The 19,908-nt window shown below is 35.6% G+C and overlaps 1 protein-coding gene across 1 annotated transcript in view; it reads right to left on the bottom strand.

The window, feature by feature from the left end:
- Positions 1-19,908, bottom strand: part of tmtc2a (transmembrane O-mannosyltransferase targeting cadherins 2a) — a 168,839-nt gene that overhangs the window by 83,188 nt on the left and 65,743 nt on the right. Inside the window, exon 2 of the mRNA XM_006633607.3 lies at positions 13,497-14,067. Coding sequence (XP_006633670.2) covers positions 13,497-14,067 — 571 coding nt within the window. The remainder of the gene's footprint in view (positions 1-13,496; positions 14,068-19,908) is intronic.

Genomic DNA, 19,908 nt, shown 5'->3' on the forward strand with positions numbered 1-19,908 from the left:
TTATACTTTATATTAAATGATGCATGAAAATAAAATAAACTGAGCATCAAAACAAACATTTCACTATTTTTCTTTGTTCAAAAAAGAGACATAAACCTGTGACTGGAGATCCACAGCATTTAAAACTAAAGTCTTTTTGTTTGGAATGTCAACTTATGCGTGAAAGAACTATACCCGTGCCAGGAGCATGTTGTGGTATGGCAGGCATGACACATTTATTTTTAAAAAAGAAGAGGCCAAGACTCACAGAAAACTGTAATACCTCCACAGTGGTAACAACAACCTGAACATAAATGTACTGAAGGGTTAATCTATCACCTAGAAAAGGAATGTTTTCATTCCATTTAGTAACTGTTGATGTCCCTTAACTGTCTGTAATCAAGCACAAACTACTTTGGGAAGTAGAAGAAAATCATATCAAAATCTCCAGAATTTGGCTTATCATATCTGACAGAATAGTTTTATACCTGCTCCAGTTTATGAATCTGATAAGATGAACTGCATTGTCTTGAAAACCTGTTGTATTTATGACACAGTTTACAGCAAAAGATATTTAGAGTAAGGATTAACATTACAGGTCTCAAATAACAGAAGGGAAAATTATATATATTATAAAAATATTTTAAATATAATATAAAAAATATAAATGTATCCCTAGTGGCTTAACGCGCAATAAAACTTGCCTGGGTGCTGATAAATAGCTCAAACAATGTATTGATTCTTCTAGTTTCTAGCTGATTTGCAGTGACATCACAGTACCTTCAATTGGCACTAATTCTTGTAGGGGAATAACATGAGACAAAAAATGAATGACTACTGTAACAGAGCAGTTGACATGAGGGAGAATGGTTGGTTGAGACATTTAGAGAACCTTGCAAGAGTTAAACAGTTGTTTAAAAGGGTTAAATGGAGAGACTGGGGCAAATGTGTGCATGGAGGTCAAGTACACACCTTTGCCCATGGAGCTGCACAGAGCATTGTAACATGTGAACAGCACATCACCCTGCAGCTATTGCTCATTATGTGGTCTCTTTAAATAGGCTGAGACAGAAGGAGAAGATCACACACAGAGTGAGATCGCCCGTTTTAACATCAGTCTCTGGTTAGATCTTGTAGCTGAAATTGAACGGTTGTTTGTAATTTACTGAAGGTTAGCCAGATAAAGGTTCATGCACCACCAGGAGAACAGTCTCGGAGGAGTTGGTTGGCTCCAATATGGAAAGGGAAGACTGGGGAAGGTGGAATCTTTCCCTGCGGTTAGTAAGCATTAGAAGCTCTGGGCTGGAAGCCTTCTTAACTGCTACTAGGTTACACTGCTGCTACTTGCAGTCAGTCTAGTTAAGGTTAAGTATGGTTATTCCTGGTTAAAGGTTAGGTTACGATTGAGGGAGATAGGCAGGGTGAGTTTTCTCTTCCTTAAAAGGGACTGTTTCAGTTCACAAATCCCAAAAGGGATTTGGATTGTAAGGGCAGTTTTCTCTTCCTTAAAAGGGACTGTTTCAGTTTACAAATCCCAAGAGGGATTTGGATTGTAAGGGCTTCCAGACCCCATGGTGACTGTGGAAGAGGACACTTCAACTATATGTGTAGAGGCAGTTGTGGAGGTTATCTTGAGTGTACACCCATGGGCTGCATTCTGCATGGAAGTGGTTTCTGGAAGCACTTCTGGTGTTCAGTCACCTGAAGACAAGAGCAGGTGGTGAGAGTGAGGGGAAAGGTTATCAATATTTCTGGAGGGGGGTTACACTAAAGAAGAAATCCTGGTTAAATAGTAGAGAGTAAACACCTGGTTGTTATAATGTATTAAGTGATGAGTTATAGAACTTGGTATACGATACTGATTGCATGATTTGCTGTTCCAGGCTAATGGTAATCTGATGGTTTTTGTTGAAGGTTATTGTGGAGGGTGTGTTATTTGTTGGTGTGTGATCATGTTTAAAGGTTTTGCTTATTATCTCTGTAATCTGTTCTAAAATCTTATGGTTTACAAGTTATGGGCGATGGTTTTGAATTAGGTTTCAGAACACAAGTTTGCACAAGACCCTGGGAAGCTCAGGTCTATGTTCTTGGAGTTACAGTAGCATGCTTTGTGATGTGGATTAGAAACTTTGAGTGACAGTCTCCCTGGAGCAGCAAAACAACAGGCCTGAAGAAAAAAAGGCCCAGACACACAGATCAGCAAAAACACTACAATGTAAATTGCCGTAGATGGGCAGCCACAAATCACAGGCTGTAAGTGGCCAATGAAAAGGTTGCCATGGTGCCCAGAACAGTGAAAAGTGAGGACATGGCTAAGGTTCCCTACAGACCCTCATTGTCATATAGGAGTCATTGCCAGAAAGCCGAGTCTTGAGCCAACAAATTACAAATTGAAAGGATATGTGATAAAAAATCATTGCTCATTACAGGTCATATAAAAAGGTTGTGCACATAGTGATTTATACTGCATAGTATCATTCTATGACTAAAATAACAACATAAAGATTCCACTGATACTAATCTAATAAGTCTAAAAAAGGTCGGTATATAACAAAGAAACCTGGTATGCATTAAGTTGCATTTTGACACAGATCTTTTTTTGATAATACCTCCCTCAAAACAAAAGATATCAAATCACCTCAGTGCCACACGGCATTTTCACAGAAATAAAGTTAAATTATTTACAATCTATACTTTAAAGCTGCTGCGCTGATGCTTAGTATTTATTAACACAATACCTTTGCAATCTTTGAGAAATCGCACACAACAGCAATACACTGTAAACAGAAAACTATGTCTCCTTCATAAAACAGCAGGACTTCATGGTAAATTTTACACACGTACAGTAACTAGCTCATACTGTCAATCCCCATGTTGGAAACTTTATTTCATGGTGTCTAAGGAATTGACATAATGTTGTTTCATGTACAGTAAGTCATGAATTATCTGCAAGTATTACATTCTATGTTTAGATTGTTCAGTGAGAAATCTTCATTCACATTTGCCCTGTCAGATTCTTACAAAATTATTGTATTCCAGATTAGCTCTCTGTCATTATATATCTTTAGATCAGAATGCTTATTTTGTTTTTCTTTCCACCTCGAAAGGGCTCGTGGTGGAGACCTGTTCTTTTTCTGGCTGCTGTCACTATGGCAATGGTTGAGTTTTTTCCAGTTTAACGTAATTTGAAATCACCTACAGTACATAAGACAAACCTCTTTTACTGAGTTTTTAAAAGAACCATGTAATTTTCACTCATGAACTTGAATGCTATTGCAGAATGGTGTTTTAATATTTACATTAAATACTTTGCCATGTTTCCCCCTGCTTTCTGCATTTTTCACAACCTTTTTTTTTATGTACATTATTTACAAAATATTAACTAGAGATGTGTCCTTATAATTTCTGCAGCATTGCTATCGATAGCCTTCTGTATTTATTCTGCCAACGAGAACCATATTTACAATTAAATAACACCTGATTTATAACCCCTGGTAAATTAGAGTTAAGTTCATTTAATAATTTAATTATAGCCAAAGTATTTTTAAAAAGGATAAATACTGTACCGATAAGGAAAATGTTTTGTATGTATATCCATAATTCTGGTATGTTTTTAGTTGAACTGAGCGAAGAAAGCAATAACCTGTTTAAAAAGCAACATGAACCAGTAATAAATGTATTTGAAAATACATGGTTCTTTCTAAACATATATGAAAATGGCACACAATTTTGTTCCCTTCCATGTTGTTTGTCATAAAAATCAATTAAAATGCTCATATAAACATTGTAAACTAAAAAAAATATTAGCAAGTACAAGTATGTCTATTTATTATTGTTTCTATACAGTATATACAGTATATATAGTCTATAGTCTATAGTTTTTTATATATAGTTTCCTGAGGATGAATGTTAACACCATGACACTGTTAAACATAGTTAGAAATGGAAGACTAAACTGTAAATGTATATTGTGGGACTGTGGGCCTGAGAAGAACCATGTCTTCTAACACTGACAAGTGAGAGATTAAATACCACACTTCCTTTAAATCCAATGCAAATATAATCTTAAGAGTCAAAGCTTTATTTTATGTTCTAATAAACATATTGCTTGAAAACATAAAATGAATGTAATAATTGATTACAATGGATAAGACATTATTCTTCTAGAAACAAAATTAGAGAACAATTTGAAACCGTGAAATCTGTTTAATGAGCTTTTCCCCCCAAAATTCTACAAATAGCTAGAGAGGAGAAATATCTTCCCTTTTCATTAAAAAAAATATATACTGGCAAATGTCCCCATTTTGTTGTCCAATATTTACTTCATTACACAAAAAACAAAACAGTTTGGTTTTGTGACTATTATGGAAAAAGTCTGCAAAAGCCAAATGCTCAGCTGGGAATAAACATTTTATTGCAAATCATTAAACATAAAACATCTTTCAGCTCATATTTTAAGAACTAGTATGCCTGCCAACATAGGTGTGTTAATTGTATGTGGCTTCAGGATTTGTTATTGAGAATTAGCCTATTAACCTGAACCACACAGAAAATTACCCCATAAACCTTGTTTTACGTCACAATAAACTCACTGGAATTTTAGTGCACAAACTTACAAGCACTTGGCAATTTTTTATAAAGATAAAGCATTTTGTTGGGGATGGCCTGTATACTTATTTAAAACTTCACAGATATATATATATTGTAAATTCAGCTCAAACAGAAAACAACTACATCCAAATGAAAACATGGTTTTAAGATAAACTCAAGTGTATATTGTTCTGCTAATTTTTGCATACAGTATTTGGTCTATGTTGCTTTTTGAAGATAAGCTCAATGCAATATTTATAATGTTAGATCTTTAACATAATAAATATTTCTATCAGCCATTAATATTAAGCAATGGTTTTGTTCTGACTATGGATTAATCAGTTTCATTTATTACACACATCAAGTAAATTTGTATGGTTTCTTATGGACCACATTGCTATGCAAGGACATCAAAGTTAGCTGAACACAAAAAGACAGTTTTAATAAACAGCTGTAGTTGTGTAACTTGAGTTAACAATAATTGCTTACACTTATATAGTGCTTTTCTGGACACTCCACTCAAAGTGCTTTACAGGTAATGGGGATCCCCTCCACCACCACCAACGTACAGCATCCACCTGGATAATGCGACAGCAGCCATAGTGCACGAGTACACTCACCAGGAGGATGAGAACAGTGTGATTAAGCCAGTAAATAGCTGGGTATTATTAGGAGGCCATGATTGGTAAAGCCAATGGGAAATTTGGCCAGGATGCCGGGGTAACACCCCTACTCTTTTCAAGAAACGTCTAGGGATTTTTAATGACCAAAGAGTCTAGACTTTGGTTTTAAATCCGAAGGACAGCATCTTTTTTACAGTATAGTGTCCCCGTCACTGTACTGGGGCATTAGGATCCACACAGACCGCAGGGTGAACACCCCCTACTGGCCCCACTAACACCTATTCTAGCAGCAACCTCAGTTTTTCCCCAGGAGGTCTCCCATCCAGGTACTGACCAGGAACACACCTGCTGAGCTTCAGTGGGTTGCCAGTTGTGAGTTGCAGGGTGATATGGGTGTTTAATGTAGATATCAATTAATTTGAGAGTGCCTTGAAGAAAAATGTAGATGGAATCCAATTTTAAAGATTACAACGTGTTAGCACAAATCTTTACTGAACTCAACTCCAGTTAAAGTGAAATTGAAAAATTAAATACCTACCTTCAAGAGTAGTCTTTGACTATGTTATGGCTGCTTTACATATTTATTTAAGTGTGTTATGTAAAAAAAACACCCTCGTTTTTTAAAACAGATATTTCAGATTAGCAGAAGCATTAATCTAGTATTACAAAAGAATGACTAGGGAAAAGAAAATGCACATAAATGTGTTGGGGTACCAAAGCTAATTGGAAACAGTTCTGTGGCTTTGATTGTCAAATTCTCCTGTCTGTCGAAACTGGCACTACAGCATTAGACAGCTCTTTCTGGCCTGTTACAAAAATCCTCTAATAACAGATCTGGTATTAGAAGCTGCCAAAAGCTGCTGGACTGAAGCTACTAGTTAACCCACTACTGCTCGGAATGTGTTGAACTAGTGTATTAACACAGTCAAATTTAAAGCCAACTAATTCACGACTAATTCACGAGAGTTGGCACTGAAGCCCCCAGGCAACAGAAATATAAATTAACTTAAAAAAAAAACTGGTCCCTATTGGTATTTAGCAGATCATGAGGAGAATGTCACATGTATTAGAAGCCTCTTAAATACAGACTCTTGTTCTGCATCTGTTTTAAATCCAACAATGCGTGCAGGATTTTTTCACCACAGTTCCTGACTTGTCACTGAAATCAGTATCAACTCACCAGCTGAGGACTTTCTTTTTCAAGGATGTTTGCTCATTGGATGATTTATGGCCCTGACCACTGAAAGAGCTTTTCTGTTTGTAAAAGCTCAGTCAAAAAAAACTTCAGCTTTCACCATGAGCCTATATTATATTCTCCTAGAATGATAAAGACAGATTCACAGTCTTCAACCTTCAGCTTTTCCCTGCTTTAACTTTGTGCTTTACTGGAATTCTGTAATACAAAATCCAAGAAGTAGGGGAGAGCTCAGTTGTGTTTCCCTCAACAGATATTTCCATATCCCTGCTATAGCACCTCATTAAACAAAAAATATTTAAAGATACTAAGGCATTCATCCAATTGCCTGTAAATTTTAAATATGACACTGCACTTTAAAATTTCATACACAATCTAATACTGAAGAGTATGGCTGACAAAGGAACGGTTAAGTAAATATAAAATAATTGTCCTCCACTGGACATCTACATTTTCAGAAATCAATTCAATCAAACACTTGTGGCTGAGACTCAACAAGACAGTTCACAATTAAAAAAAGTCTGAAGAATGTAGTGGATTTCTGCTTGAAGGAATGGTCAAAAACAACCCCTCAGAAGTGTCAATACCAGAGAGCTCTCCACAGGAAAAGTTTTGTCAGAGTAATCCCTCCTGAAGGAGGCTTTGCAAAATATTGACTACATGGATGTGAAAAAATTAAAATGAAACACTACAGTATTTTTTCCTAATTTATTGTCTAAACAATCATAAAATAATAGTTATAGGAGAAAATATGTCAATATGACAAGTTACAAAGTGATACTATTTAAAAAAATAATGTTTAAGATTATTTTAATATCTGTGTTATAGGTTCTGTAATAACCTAAATTAAAAATTAAAGTAATAGGTTCTGTTGGTGTCATGCTTAATACAAATATACATAAACAATTAATATTATGTCTAAAGGCATTGGTTCTAGAAATGAAAAAAGTCACTAGTGACAAAATACAAGTGAATTCATCCACATGAAAGTGATTTGAGTGATATGAGGATGCACAGCCTTCATTGTAAAAATATGCACAGCTACCAAAGCACCTTAAATAAAAAAGAAAATGTAACTTTAATTATGTCACTGTAAAGGACAGTAAAAATATGCAGCATTACTTCCCAGTTAAAATTGAAAAATGTCAGGTCAGCAGCAGGCTTTTACCACTGCATCTTAACATTCGCTGTAGCTACAGTGTACATTTCTCAATAACAGGCTTTACAAACCATGCTCTGAACAAGCCATTATAAAACGTACTTGCTGTCAATGCAGAGTGTATCAGAAAACATAAAATGTAAAAACTAGGAGAAACTACTGTTTCTGACTGAAGGAAGACATTTGCACCAGAATGCCAGTAAAATATATAATATATATATTTCTGCCTCAAAAAAGACTTAGAATAGAACAATGTTTATCATTCAGTAGTAATTAAATGATAAAAATGTCCAGCACTGAGTAAATTACTTTTTTATTAACCATTCTGCCTTAAATCAGAGCAAGAGGCATACTCCAGGTCAGCTGAAACTGAAAGTGTGAGGTGGTTCGTATGGTATTTGCTTCAGGTACTGCAGAGTGAAACATGCATAGAGCAGCAGTGCCTCATGCTGAAGTTTCTGAAAGGAGAGGCAGGCCCCATAAAGCTGTCATGCAAAACCACAAATAGGCCAAAGGCAAAAACCTGTTTCTTGAGTAGCTGTGAAGAACATAAATAAAGGTGCTGACCAGTCCATCTGAATAAAGCTGTATTGACACTAAACTAATCATCATAAGGAGTTTAAAATCATTATTGATTTTCTATGAGCATGCATTTAAGGCAGATTCAGTTTTTTTCTTTTTTTATGTTTGCATATTTAAATTAAAATACCTGGGTTTAATAAAACAGTACAGAGTAAAATAAAAATAAACAAAGAGTTTTACCATCAAACCTGTTTTTTTTCCTCCACTGCCCAACATAATATAATTATTTCCTAACAGCAATAGCTTTTCAAATGAATATAAAACACATAAAACTTTACTTATGGTTCTATTTCCATCTGTGTGCCAATCTGATTTGGCAGAGAACTGGCACGATAATCCCAGTACATCTGTATGCATATGGGGAAAAAGACAGAAGGGTGAAGACTGTATCAGTAAACATTTCATACCCTGAACCCTTACTAATCCCTGGAGGAATTCCTTCACTGAAATGAATGCATGCTGGCTCTTGTGGCATATTCTACATAAACAATATGATAAATACACAACTAAAAATGTTGATACATATTTACTTGTAACAATCCTTGATTAAAGCTATTTGGCCTAGTGTATCCATGTAGCAGATGTCAAAAATAGTTTTTTGACAGGAATAAGCCAAGACTGATATAAAAATGTCTTCCAGCTTTACACTGGTGACAAAGAATGCTTAATGAGACACAACAAACAATCATAAACAGCCCTTAGTTTATGTGTGCATTAGAGTTCCAGACAATCCCTATCAGGGATATGGCATCTTAAGGCTGCACCATACTGAAAACAATTAAACCATGTGTAGCCATGACAGACTGTACTTTCATATACCTTCCCAAAAGGATAGAATAGAAAGAGAATACAAACAGATTAACAATTCACACAGTAGTTATACAATGGGAAAGTATCATACTAACAACAGAAATACATACACGTGCAGCTGACATTAATCATCATCTCTATTTTGCCCACCACTATGCAAGAATGCACGTATATGTGCCTTGTGATGCACTGGATTAATGTATAGTCTTGTGATTGCTAGGTTACCATGATCCTCTAAGGATAAAACAGGTGTTAAAATGCATAAAAGGAAAGATCTTGGAACAAAAATAAAAATGTGATAATCAAACATATAACTACTGATTGAAAAGCTACACCAGTTTCTGCTTCCAGGTATCAAATTGACATACACAGACCAGCTGAGCCACTCAACCCCTCAAAAGAGTGACTGATTCTTTTGTAATTGAGCATGGTGTCATCAGTTTATGATTAATGATTCTGGAAGAGTTAATGAAGGAGTCACTAGAGACTATTTCATTTATTAGTTTGTGGGTATTGCACAATCCTGTGCTAAAACACTGCTGGCAAGAACAATGTTGGATCATACCTGTTTAGAGACATATCAATAAAGGCATGCCTATAGAAATGCCGATATCTACATCTGTAATAGCCTTCTTTGTAGACATATCACAAAATGTCTTTCAAAGAATCTTCCAAAGACTAAATCAAAGAGAACAAAGTAAACATAAGTAACAAAACCTAACAAAATTTAAAACATAACAAAATAAATAAAATACACAAAAACTAAAATGACAGCACAGTGTCTCATGTAAAAAACTGATTTTTTAATAGAGGATTTTACTTTTCTGAAGTCAAAAAGGAAATGTTATAATTTAGCATTTGGTACAGCTTTCCTTTAGCAACTTGGTAATTTATCTATAATCACAAACTAATTAGCATAACTTCCCATTTTATACCTAAGTAAAGTATGCGGACGTTTATTCTGGGTGGAATCACCCAGACATGCTAATTAGACCGCTCTCATTATGGTTCTTTTTTAGCTTTGTGCTAATCTTAAACTCATGTGATGAGTGCAGCTCTGCTCTGCCCCTGCCAGGACTGAATCACAGTTGCAGGAGAGTCAGAGCACAATGTCTTAATCTCTAGACAATGGCACACTCCACTCAACCAAAGCACCAGGTCTTCTGCTGCCGGAGGATTCAAGGGGCTGATTTCATTTCAGCAACATGCTCAATACCACTGAGCCCTGTTACAAACTCCTTCGTTTCTGCAGCAACTTTAGCGACAGACAGTCGATCAGCCAGTTCGATCTGAATGACAGCACCAATGTGACTTGTGCATCTAGGTTCTACAACTGTCAGGACTTGATCATGGTTAATCACAAGCATAGAACAAACCCAGCATCACACTACCTAGACAGTAACAAACTCTACTATGGAGGGGGGGGTCATTTATTTTTGTAACAGTGGTCTGTGCCACCGAATTCTCATTACACTTACTGTACCGTATAAAACTTTGTGATATACATAGCCATTTACAGTACATACTGTAGCATATAAACTGTATCTTTTTTCAATACTGTACAAACACTGTACAGTATTTTGTAAGACTATGCCGACTCTTCAATATTGAAACACAAGAGAAGCTACAATTCTCATGCATATCCAAAGCTTCAGTTTTGAACATTATTAATATAACTCGCAACATGCTTGCTGATTATGCTCTATGTCATACTCTCCGGCACACTTCTTTTGCGAAAAAGAAACAAAAAACATTCACAGTCCTTTTATATCAGCTCTAAAGATATGTTTAACTGGAAAAGCTACAATGTATTCTGTGCCACCCCTGGCAAAAATGTCCATGAAGCATGACTTAAAATACCTGCAAGTGTCTCACATCATTTAATTATGTTTGGTTTGTAGTGAGTGCAATGCTACTGTAATTCATGGTTCATGGTAACCTGAAATAAATAGGTCTACTTTAACTACAGTCATCTGTGGTAATCAAAAGCAACCTATAGATGGGATCATGTATTCAAACTGCATTTATTTGCTGTTATTCGAAGTCTGCTGTATAAAAATATAAGCCAGTAAAGTTACATTCCACATTGAAAAGTAGAATTAAGAAACTATAGTAGTTCAGGTGGGTAGCTGCGTCAGCATGCGTAGGCTGCAAAGGAACAAGTAATATGTTGTGGCCGTGGAGCCTTCTTCAGGTGTGTGCACGGCCGAAACGTTGTGTTCTCTTTCTTCTTTTTTTCAGTATGGAATAAACCTATTACTTGTTCCATTAAAAAACTATGTTTTGACTGTTGAGTCTTCTGCAGTTGCGAGGGTGAGAACGTAAGGTAATGTAAAATGTAAAGTTACTCTGTTACTCTCATTTTATTCTGATGCTACTTTTAGGTGTGGACTTAACCTTTACTTGCACCTTTGCTGCCATCACATACTGATGCAGCTCCCCAATCAAACCTGTATAACATAAGTACAGTACAGGACATAAAGATAAAAAAATAGTATGTTTGTACAAGTAACATAACAATAAAATATAATTAAGCAAAATAATGCTCTTAAAGCTTATTTCAAATGTTAAAATACTTTAGTCTTGAAAAGAGAAGAGTTTAAAGAGAATTTAAGTAATTAGTTCCTTTCCGGATTTAGAGAACTCTATTGAGATGATATTCTCAAGAATCAACAGTGGAAAAGAATGAGAGAACATAAGTGGACAGAAAGGTCAAGGGCAGTTAGAACTATGAAATAGCACTTTTTATATAAAGGGCTACAGGAACCTAGAACATCTTAACTAGGCCTGTTATCAACTAAAAAAGCTGCCTTCAAAGGGCAGCTGTAGTCTTGCTTTGAAATATATACATATAAATCTACTCATGCTTGTAATATTAATGAAGGAGCATGAACAAATGTATGTCATTTACGTTTTTCCAAAATGAATTAATTTTAATCTCACCTCCAGCAAACAGGTAAAACAGCCTTTTCACATTTGTGAAGATAGCAGGGACTAATGGAAAGGTCAGTCTGTGAGACAGAATTCCAATTATGTGCTTTAAATCTGCAAATCAAATCTGCCAACAGTAATACCTACTCCACACCCTCCTCCTGAAATCCACCGCCTTTCACCCGAGAAGAGAATGACAGCCTATTAAAAGCACTGTCTGCCATTATCAATGGATGGGCAATACTCCAGAGGACAAAATTGCAGAAAAGGCTTATATCATGGCAGTAGTATGATCGTATCTGACAGGCAGAAGCTTATATTTTCACAATGAGATGTGCACAGCAACTGATTGGTTAAGTCCTCTTGGTCCAGTTTTTTGCAGAAGTGTTCAGTGTTCATTTGGCAAAAACTGAACGTAAATGGAATTTTGGGATTTCATTGTACTTTTGTACATTTTCACAGCTGTGTGTCTTTTTGTCCCTAAAATGGATGCATCCAAAGCTTACTTCATGTACTGTAAGTAACATGAAAAATTAAAAATACAAATAATTAATTTATACTAATGAATGCTATATAATAAACTAACTAATTCACTCTTCACTTAAAAACTATTCTGAGTCAACCAAAATGAAAACCACAGGAAAAGTGAATGGAAGACACTCCTTTAAGATTTCCCTCTCATTGAAAAGTACTATCTGTGCACAGTGGTTTCAATCCTGAAGTGAAGACATTCTTAATCACAAATAAGCTTTCTGCTTTCTACACTGTCCAAGATGATGGATTTCTTTGCTCATCTTACTTTATGTTAAATCAAAGGTAAAACAGTCTACTGTAGGATATGGGATGAAAGGCTAATTTATCTTAATGAAGACCTTTCACTACAGACGTCAGCTATCTTTTATTGTTTCTCACAGCAGATGGCCCTAACCTGATGAAAGAATGATAAGATGAAGAAATGCATTTTACAGAGTGCTTTTAGCATGCAGTTAAAGATAAATTACAGTGCTGAAAGCTGAAGAATGGTGATTTTGGTAGACACAAGGAGTCAATATACTATATCAGCAGTGGGCATGACAGCTGCATCTCGTATTTTTATTTTTGAGGGTACAATATAAACTGCACTGGGTTCTGAGCCTCTTCAAAGTGGGGGAGCTGAACTGTGCCGTACTTAACTGAGTGTTTTGTGATACCCACAAACTGTATCAGTGAGATAATACAAAATGTGACAAAACACAAAACAGTGATGAACTCATCCATATTTAGTAGTCAAGTCCTGGGTATCATACAGACTCTGCTGGAGACACCTGACACTGGGAAATATGACAATTTGTACTACACAACTACTTTGGAGTGCACTCATAGCAGGCATATATACAGTACATGATATTTAGGTTATTTTAAACTAAACCACATAAAGATATTATCTAAATAATTAAACAATTATTGGAATGCATAGTAATGTATAAATTATTCAGAAGTGCTTTCTGGAGTTGCATGGAAGACCATCAGTGCATAGTAAACTATCATTCCCATAAATTCCATATGCATGTAAAATAGTCCATGCCCTGTTTGCCGAAGATTTAAAGAAGAAAAACACGCAGAACAGACAGGACATGAAACTGCTTACCTTGTATATAAGAGAAATGACCTGATGCAATTTGAGTCGGTGAAAGACAAAGACGTCATAAACCGCTGACACTGCCAAGACCATCACCCCCTGTTCTTTCCACAGCATGCTGCAGGCTGCACACACAAGGCTGCCCAGCAGCCAGCGCCAGCAGCAGCCAGAGTGTCTCCTTAGGGAACAGTGGCGCATATAGCAGAGCAGAGAGAGAAGGAAAAACAGAGCAGCACCCACATCTGCCCTACCCACAATCCCTGCCACAGCTTCTGTGTGCACGGGGTGAGATGCGAAGAGCAGGCCTGCTATCAATGTCCAGTAGCCGCCGCCGAGCAACAGACGGGAGAGGGTGGTGAAGAGGCCTGTGACAGCACAGTGCAGGATGATGTTGACCAGGTGGTAACCCCACGGGTCCAGCCCCCCTAAAGCATGGTTAAGGCGGAAAGAGAGAGTGCAGAGTGGACGGTAGGACTTGTGGCTGCCGCTGTGAGTGAGCAAAGTTCCCCAGAAGTCGTCATAGAAGATGTGGGTCCAGGGAGTTTCCGGAAGAAGGTCCTGATTGGTTTTGATAGCACGGCTGAAAAGACACAGAAACAAAAAAAAATGTTTTGTTTAGCTACATTTTTTAAAAAACAACAACCATAATAATACCACTACTAATTATTTCACTGGAATGGAGGTCCATTAACTTTCAGTGATGTAAGTGTTTTAGGCATATGCTCATCTATGAAGAATGCTGAAGAGTACTAGCAGCATTTGTTTATACCAACCCCCTGGTAGCAAAATCCTTAGTTATTTTAAATATTTCATTTTTTTTTAATAATACACATGTATTATAACATATTAGTTGCTACATTTGAAAAAATGATACATATTATGCTTATCCCGTTTTTTTAAAGAAAAGAATGACAGAGTCAAAAAAAAAACATATTGACAACATTACAATCAGGCCAAAGCTGTTACGCAAAAAAAACAAGATGACAATCTAGATGGTGCGAATAAACAAGCACCAATATTTATATTGTTTATTATTATATTACATAATAATTTAGATTATATTTAGTTTACAGTCATGTTGTACAGCTACCTACAACATTTTTATTAATCAACATATCTACATTGAAACTTTGTTTTTCTGGACTTGATTTCTTAGGTACTTAAGTTCAGGCTTAGACTTAGATACTTTAGTTAGCTAAGTAACTAACTCTTCTCTATTTAGTGCTCTGAACAGAGGCTCTCTTCCTGCAGATCAAACAAAAGGTTATCAGCAACCAAATTGGAGTTTAAGGCTTTAGGTTAGTGATTTTTTTACAAGAATACTTAAATGGCGGTTTTCCAGCATAGAAAAGACAATACTGTGTCATTGTGTCAAATTACATTTTTCTTGATAGTATTTATAACACTGAAACACAATAAAATGAGTGTTCCAGAACTTTTACAAGTAGGTGTTTATTTTACAAAATCATCTAAACAGAAAGAAAGATCTGTATCATTTACTGCACTCTTGAACTCACTCTTCTACATCATTATACATCTGCTCTTTATCCTGTTTCCTCACTTTATCATTATATCTTCACTATATCATCAACATCACTCTTTTGAAATTAATTTTGTACATTTTGAAATCGTAAAAATTATCCAGATCCATTTCTGGTTTAGATAATACCACACTTTTAACGAAATGCTAACATACGGTAGAAAGCAAAAAATCACATCTATGCTCCATAATGAACTGTGTACAGCTCAATATTAAAAGCAAGTTAATCCACATCAATCATTTCATGCTCAAATAACAGAATGTCCCTTGCTCAGTCTTTAGTACTGGAGAGCATATAGTAAAGGAAAACAAAGCAGATAAAGATGTTTGTGTAAGGGATTACAAAAGGAAAGGGAAATGCAAGGGTAAAAAAGCTAATTACTTTCCAAGACTATGCATACCTACAGTATTAAGAATCTGCTCAGTTTCTGTAAATCCAACATAACAATCCAACCCATAACAAAAGATAAAAATAAGGGAATATGCTTTTAATATTTCTAGCAAAAGTCCTCATTTTCCCAGAAACAGCTGAAGTCTGCCTATGTTCTTAAAAACCTATAATACTGTAATGGCTGCAAATTACTCCTATTCATTACTTTTAGCATTACAAAAGCATCAATACATCACTAATAACCAAGAAGCAACTGATTTCACAATTACTAATAACATGCTTAATAAAAATACTATACTGTACATGTTTAAATTGACAAATTGCTCATTAATATACATTTATAAGGTATCATTGGGAGCCCCTAAACTAAAGTGTTATTAAATCATCAATGTTAACTCAGCCTTATGTCTTCCCACAGCACACAGAAACTGGAAAAATAAATTATGGAAATAATGCAGAGCACTGAAATATGAAGAAATTAAGATATGGGGCAATCCTCTATTGAAATTTATTCTGTTTGTGGTATGCAGGTTGTGTACAAGAGATGTACGGTTTTCAGGGGTTTGGGGGATTTTACACAGAATAAATGGTGAACACCAAGAAACAATTACATTTAAAAATAATGGTCTTGCCCAGAGATAATACCTAGCAATGGTCCTGTTGTTCTCTAGGTCTTTTCATGATTCTTCTTTAAGGTGAGACTCTTACGTAGAGATGAATTTCCCTGGAAAGCAAGTACACCAACTTGTCTTTCTAGTTTCTTGTTTATTTTCAGGGGAAAAATCAAAGCATAGACTGCCTTCCTTTAAATACCTTTTAACTAATGATGATAAAGAAGTGTTACTGCTGCTAACAAAGATTTCCTTCACTAGAGTAGAATGATTCACAGGTTTTGAACTACTTTATAGCAGTTTTCACAACTTCATAAGAAAGAAAAAAATTGCAGTATGGCCTGCTAATCCCGCAGTCAATGCCGGTCCAAATGAATCTATTCCAACTACAGTAGCAGCTTAGTATTTGTCATGGAATTAACATATTTGCATTATCGCATGCCTAATGACCGAGAGCCTGCCTATTCACAGAGCACCAACAATTCATTAATCCTTTGGTTCACACTCAGCCCCTTATTACAACAGCTGAATTCAATATTAGGAATAGCTACTGGAGTGGAAGATTTTGTTACTGTGGTTAGCGGCTCCTTTTTGGACAGCTGGCATAGCACGTCTATGTTGCAAACCTTTCCTGTCCAACGTACATTCCTCTTGAAACCACATTTCTGTGTCTCCTGAAGGACTGCTATATCCAGTGACTGCTAACAAGAAAAAACAACGATTCTAACTGGCATTGCCAGATCAGATTTATCTAGCACCACACAGAACCAACCACCTCACTCTATCAGAAGTTTTTTCAGTATGCTGTATAGCATGAAATAAGACATAATTCTTCAATAAGAGGAAGTCTATATGGTCAATGAAAACAACATTTTTACAATGAAAACATGATTGGTTTCTAAATGACCAAAATCAATGTAGATTCCATCATATATGAAGTGAAATTATAGTCCCAAAAAATCAGTTTGTACATAACAAAAATATACATTTGTGAACAGCAATCTATAGCTTGTCATTTAAAAAAGTTACCATTTTCCATATATATTTTTATTTAAAACACCGAGATGTTTAAATTTGTAATTTACTGTAAATGAAAAACACCTATACACTACACTAAAATATACAACTCATATTTATATTGAATAAGAAGATTAAAAAGCTAACAATCTTCCTTAGAACTTTGAAGTAACACAGTGGTTTCATCTGTTCATAACTACCAATAAACCTGTGCACCTAATCAGATAATAATGAGCTAATCAGAGAATAAAATGATAATACTACCAATTACAATGTATAACTAAGACCAAAAAAATCCAAATAATATTGAACATCCAATGTAGACATTATACAGTATATTTACATTGGCATTTACATTTTTTACATGTGAAGACGGATGTTTTGGATGTATCATGTTACAAATGCTGTTCTTTTTTCCCACTGTTTTTTTACTACATGAAACAAACAAAAACAAGCAAATCAGTCATATATCCTGACCAGCCCATATAATGCTGCTCTTCATACTTTACATAGAGAAACATTTTTTGGAAAGGATGTCCAGCAATTAATGTTTGTTAATAACAATGTCCGATTGCCCGATGTTTGTGAAGGACCATCCATTATCCATAGTATTACCCAAGATTTGTCCTACAGGATATTGCTGCAAACCCAGCAGACACCCGAGCAGATACCCCAGATAGGACAACAGTTCATTGTGGGGCAAACACAAGGACACACAGCCAGCATTTCTTTGGAAGGTGGGAACAAATTGGAGAAGCTGGAGAAAAAGTGCATGTACACAGGGCAAATATACAAACTCCACACAAAAGGCATCAAGCCTTGAATCAAACTGAGGACACAGGATCTGCTCTAACTGTCACACCACTGCGTCACCCACTGATAACTATCCATCCGTTTTCTAACCGCAGCATCTAATTCAGGATCATTGGGGAGCCAGAACCTATCCCAGCAAGCAATGAGCGCAAAACCGGATACACCCTGGACAGGACAGCTGTCCATTGCAGGGAACACACAGACACAAATATGCAGGCACTCACGCTAATGCAATTTTCCAAGAGAAGCCAATTAACCTACCAGTATGTTTTTGGACTGAGGGAGAAAACCGGAGCACCTTAATCCACGCAACCCATACGAACACAGAGTGAACATACAGCACAAACTCCACACAAATTTCACCTCATGTCTTTCACCACTCAGTCAGAACACCGGATAAATAACCCTTTCAAAAGAGAAATGAAGGGAAGAGCCTGAGGAATAGGATCAGAACACAAACCAGTAGTCTAAAAACACATCCTGGAGACAGAAATAATATTTTTCGTTTTCAATAACAATGGTTCTAAAAAATATTTATTTGTAACTGGCTTTAATCTCAAAGGAGGATTTTCATTACCTTTTGTAGAAAATCTGTTGTACAAACTGCCATATCTAATTTACTTAAACATAACAGAAACTTAATAGAAAGAACATGAAGTGAATCCTACAGCTAAGTAAACTTTGATTAATACAGCATCATCTACAATGGCGGGCTGATTCTAGTTCCTTTTCACCAAAGCCATTATGTATCATGATCATGCCGGTGACTGACAGAAATGTAAGTTTGAAAAATGGTGACCATAGTTGACACAGAGAAAGCTCAGCAACAGAAAAACACAAAGCTCCTGAACAGAAGATACTTTCATAAAGATAAAATTACCAGAATTTCTTAGGTCACTATTATAAGGGAAACTGTGATCAAACAATATCTTATTTGTACTCTAATCAGACAGCCTAAGAAAATTACTTTAATTAGGATTTGCTGAGGGACAAGCTTTTCCCTAATGAATATGAGAAGCAGCTAACATGCAATACTCTAAAGAATGGGAAAAACAGTGAAGTAGTTGTTCCAGTCACTTGATCTTAATTTCCGCTGAGCAGGGTAATGATAAAAAGAGCTGTAAAGACGCATACTGACAATTTTAAGCACATAAGCCTACATCTCTACTAACATCAGGCAGCTATGTTGAACATTTTTAATCAGTATCTAATGTGTAAAAACAGCACCATTTATTTATACAGTGTAAATTCCTGTCAAAGGAAATGCCCAAAGGCTTATGTATGAATTTATCCCTTATGCTGGTCAAGCAGGATTTATACATAAACAGGAAATAATTTTAGGCAACAGTACTTTAACAGTCATTATCAATATTTTTCAGACTAAGTAAAATAAGAGATAACAGAAATACAGAGGTAACAAATGTAAATAATATGCATGCACAAAAAGATTTAAGAGAACTGTTTTATTTCACACTGGTATTCTTGGAGGGGACATTGTAATTAAAAATATTACACATGTAAAAAGAGGGGAAAAAAGTTAGATAAACAAGAAGGAATACTGACGCTAGCTCAATGTCCAGTTAATACATTCTAAATGTGTAATACAAAGATCATCAAAACTTAAGCACACATATTTAATATTTAAATTTGTTGGAGCATTTTGGAGTCTTCTGGAACTATTTTGTGTTTTTTTTTAAATTGATAAGCAATGTTCCTTTTTTGATGATTGTATGTGTGTGCACATACATGCTTTTACCCCAGTGCAATATATTCTATTTACCCAGCTACTTATTTTCTATACACTAAGAATTCCTTACATTTATATAACATTACATACATACTGTAATCCCAAAGGATTATCCACCTCTAAAGGACAGCACCCACCTGGAAAGCATGAGGGCGCCTTACATGTCAGTAATCCCAGTACTCAATGGTTCAGGTGGCAAAATGAGAAATTACTTAAGCAACTGAATGAAAGCATAATTTTAGGAAGGTGGTATTAAGCTAAGATACTTAATTTCAGAATGACTTAATTTAAGGTTTTAGATT

The sequence above is a fragment of the Lepisosteus oculatus genome, chromosome 7, assembly GCF_040954835.1.
Source record: "Lepisosteus oculatus isolate fLepOcu1 chromosome 7, fLepOcu1.hap2, whole genome shotgun sequence".
In the NCBI taxonomy this organism is placed as follows: Eukaryota; Metazoa; Chordata; class Actinopteri; order Semionotiformes; family Lepisosteidae; genus Lepisosteus; species Lepisosteus oculatus.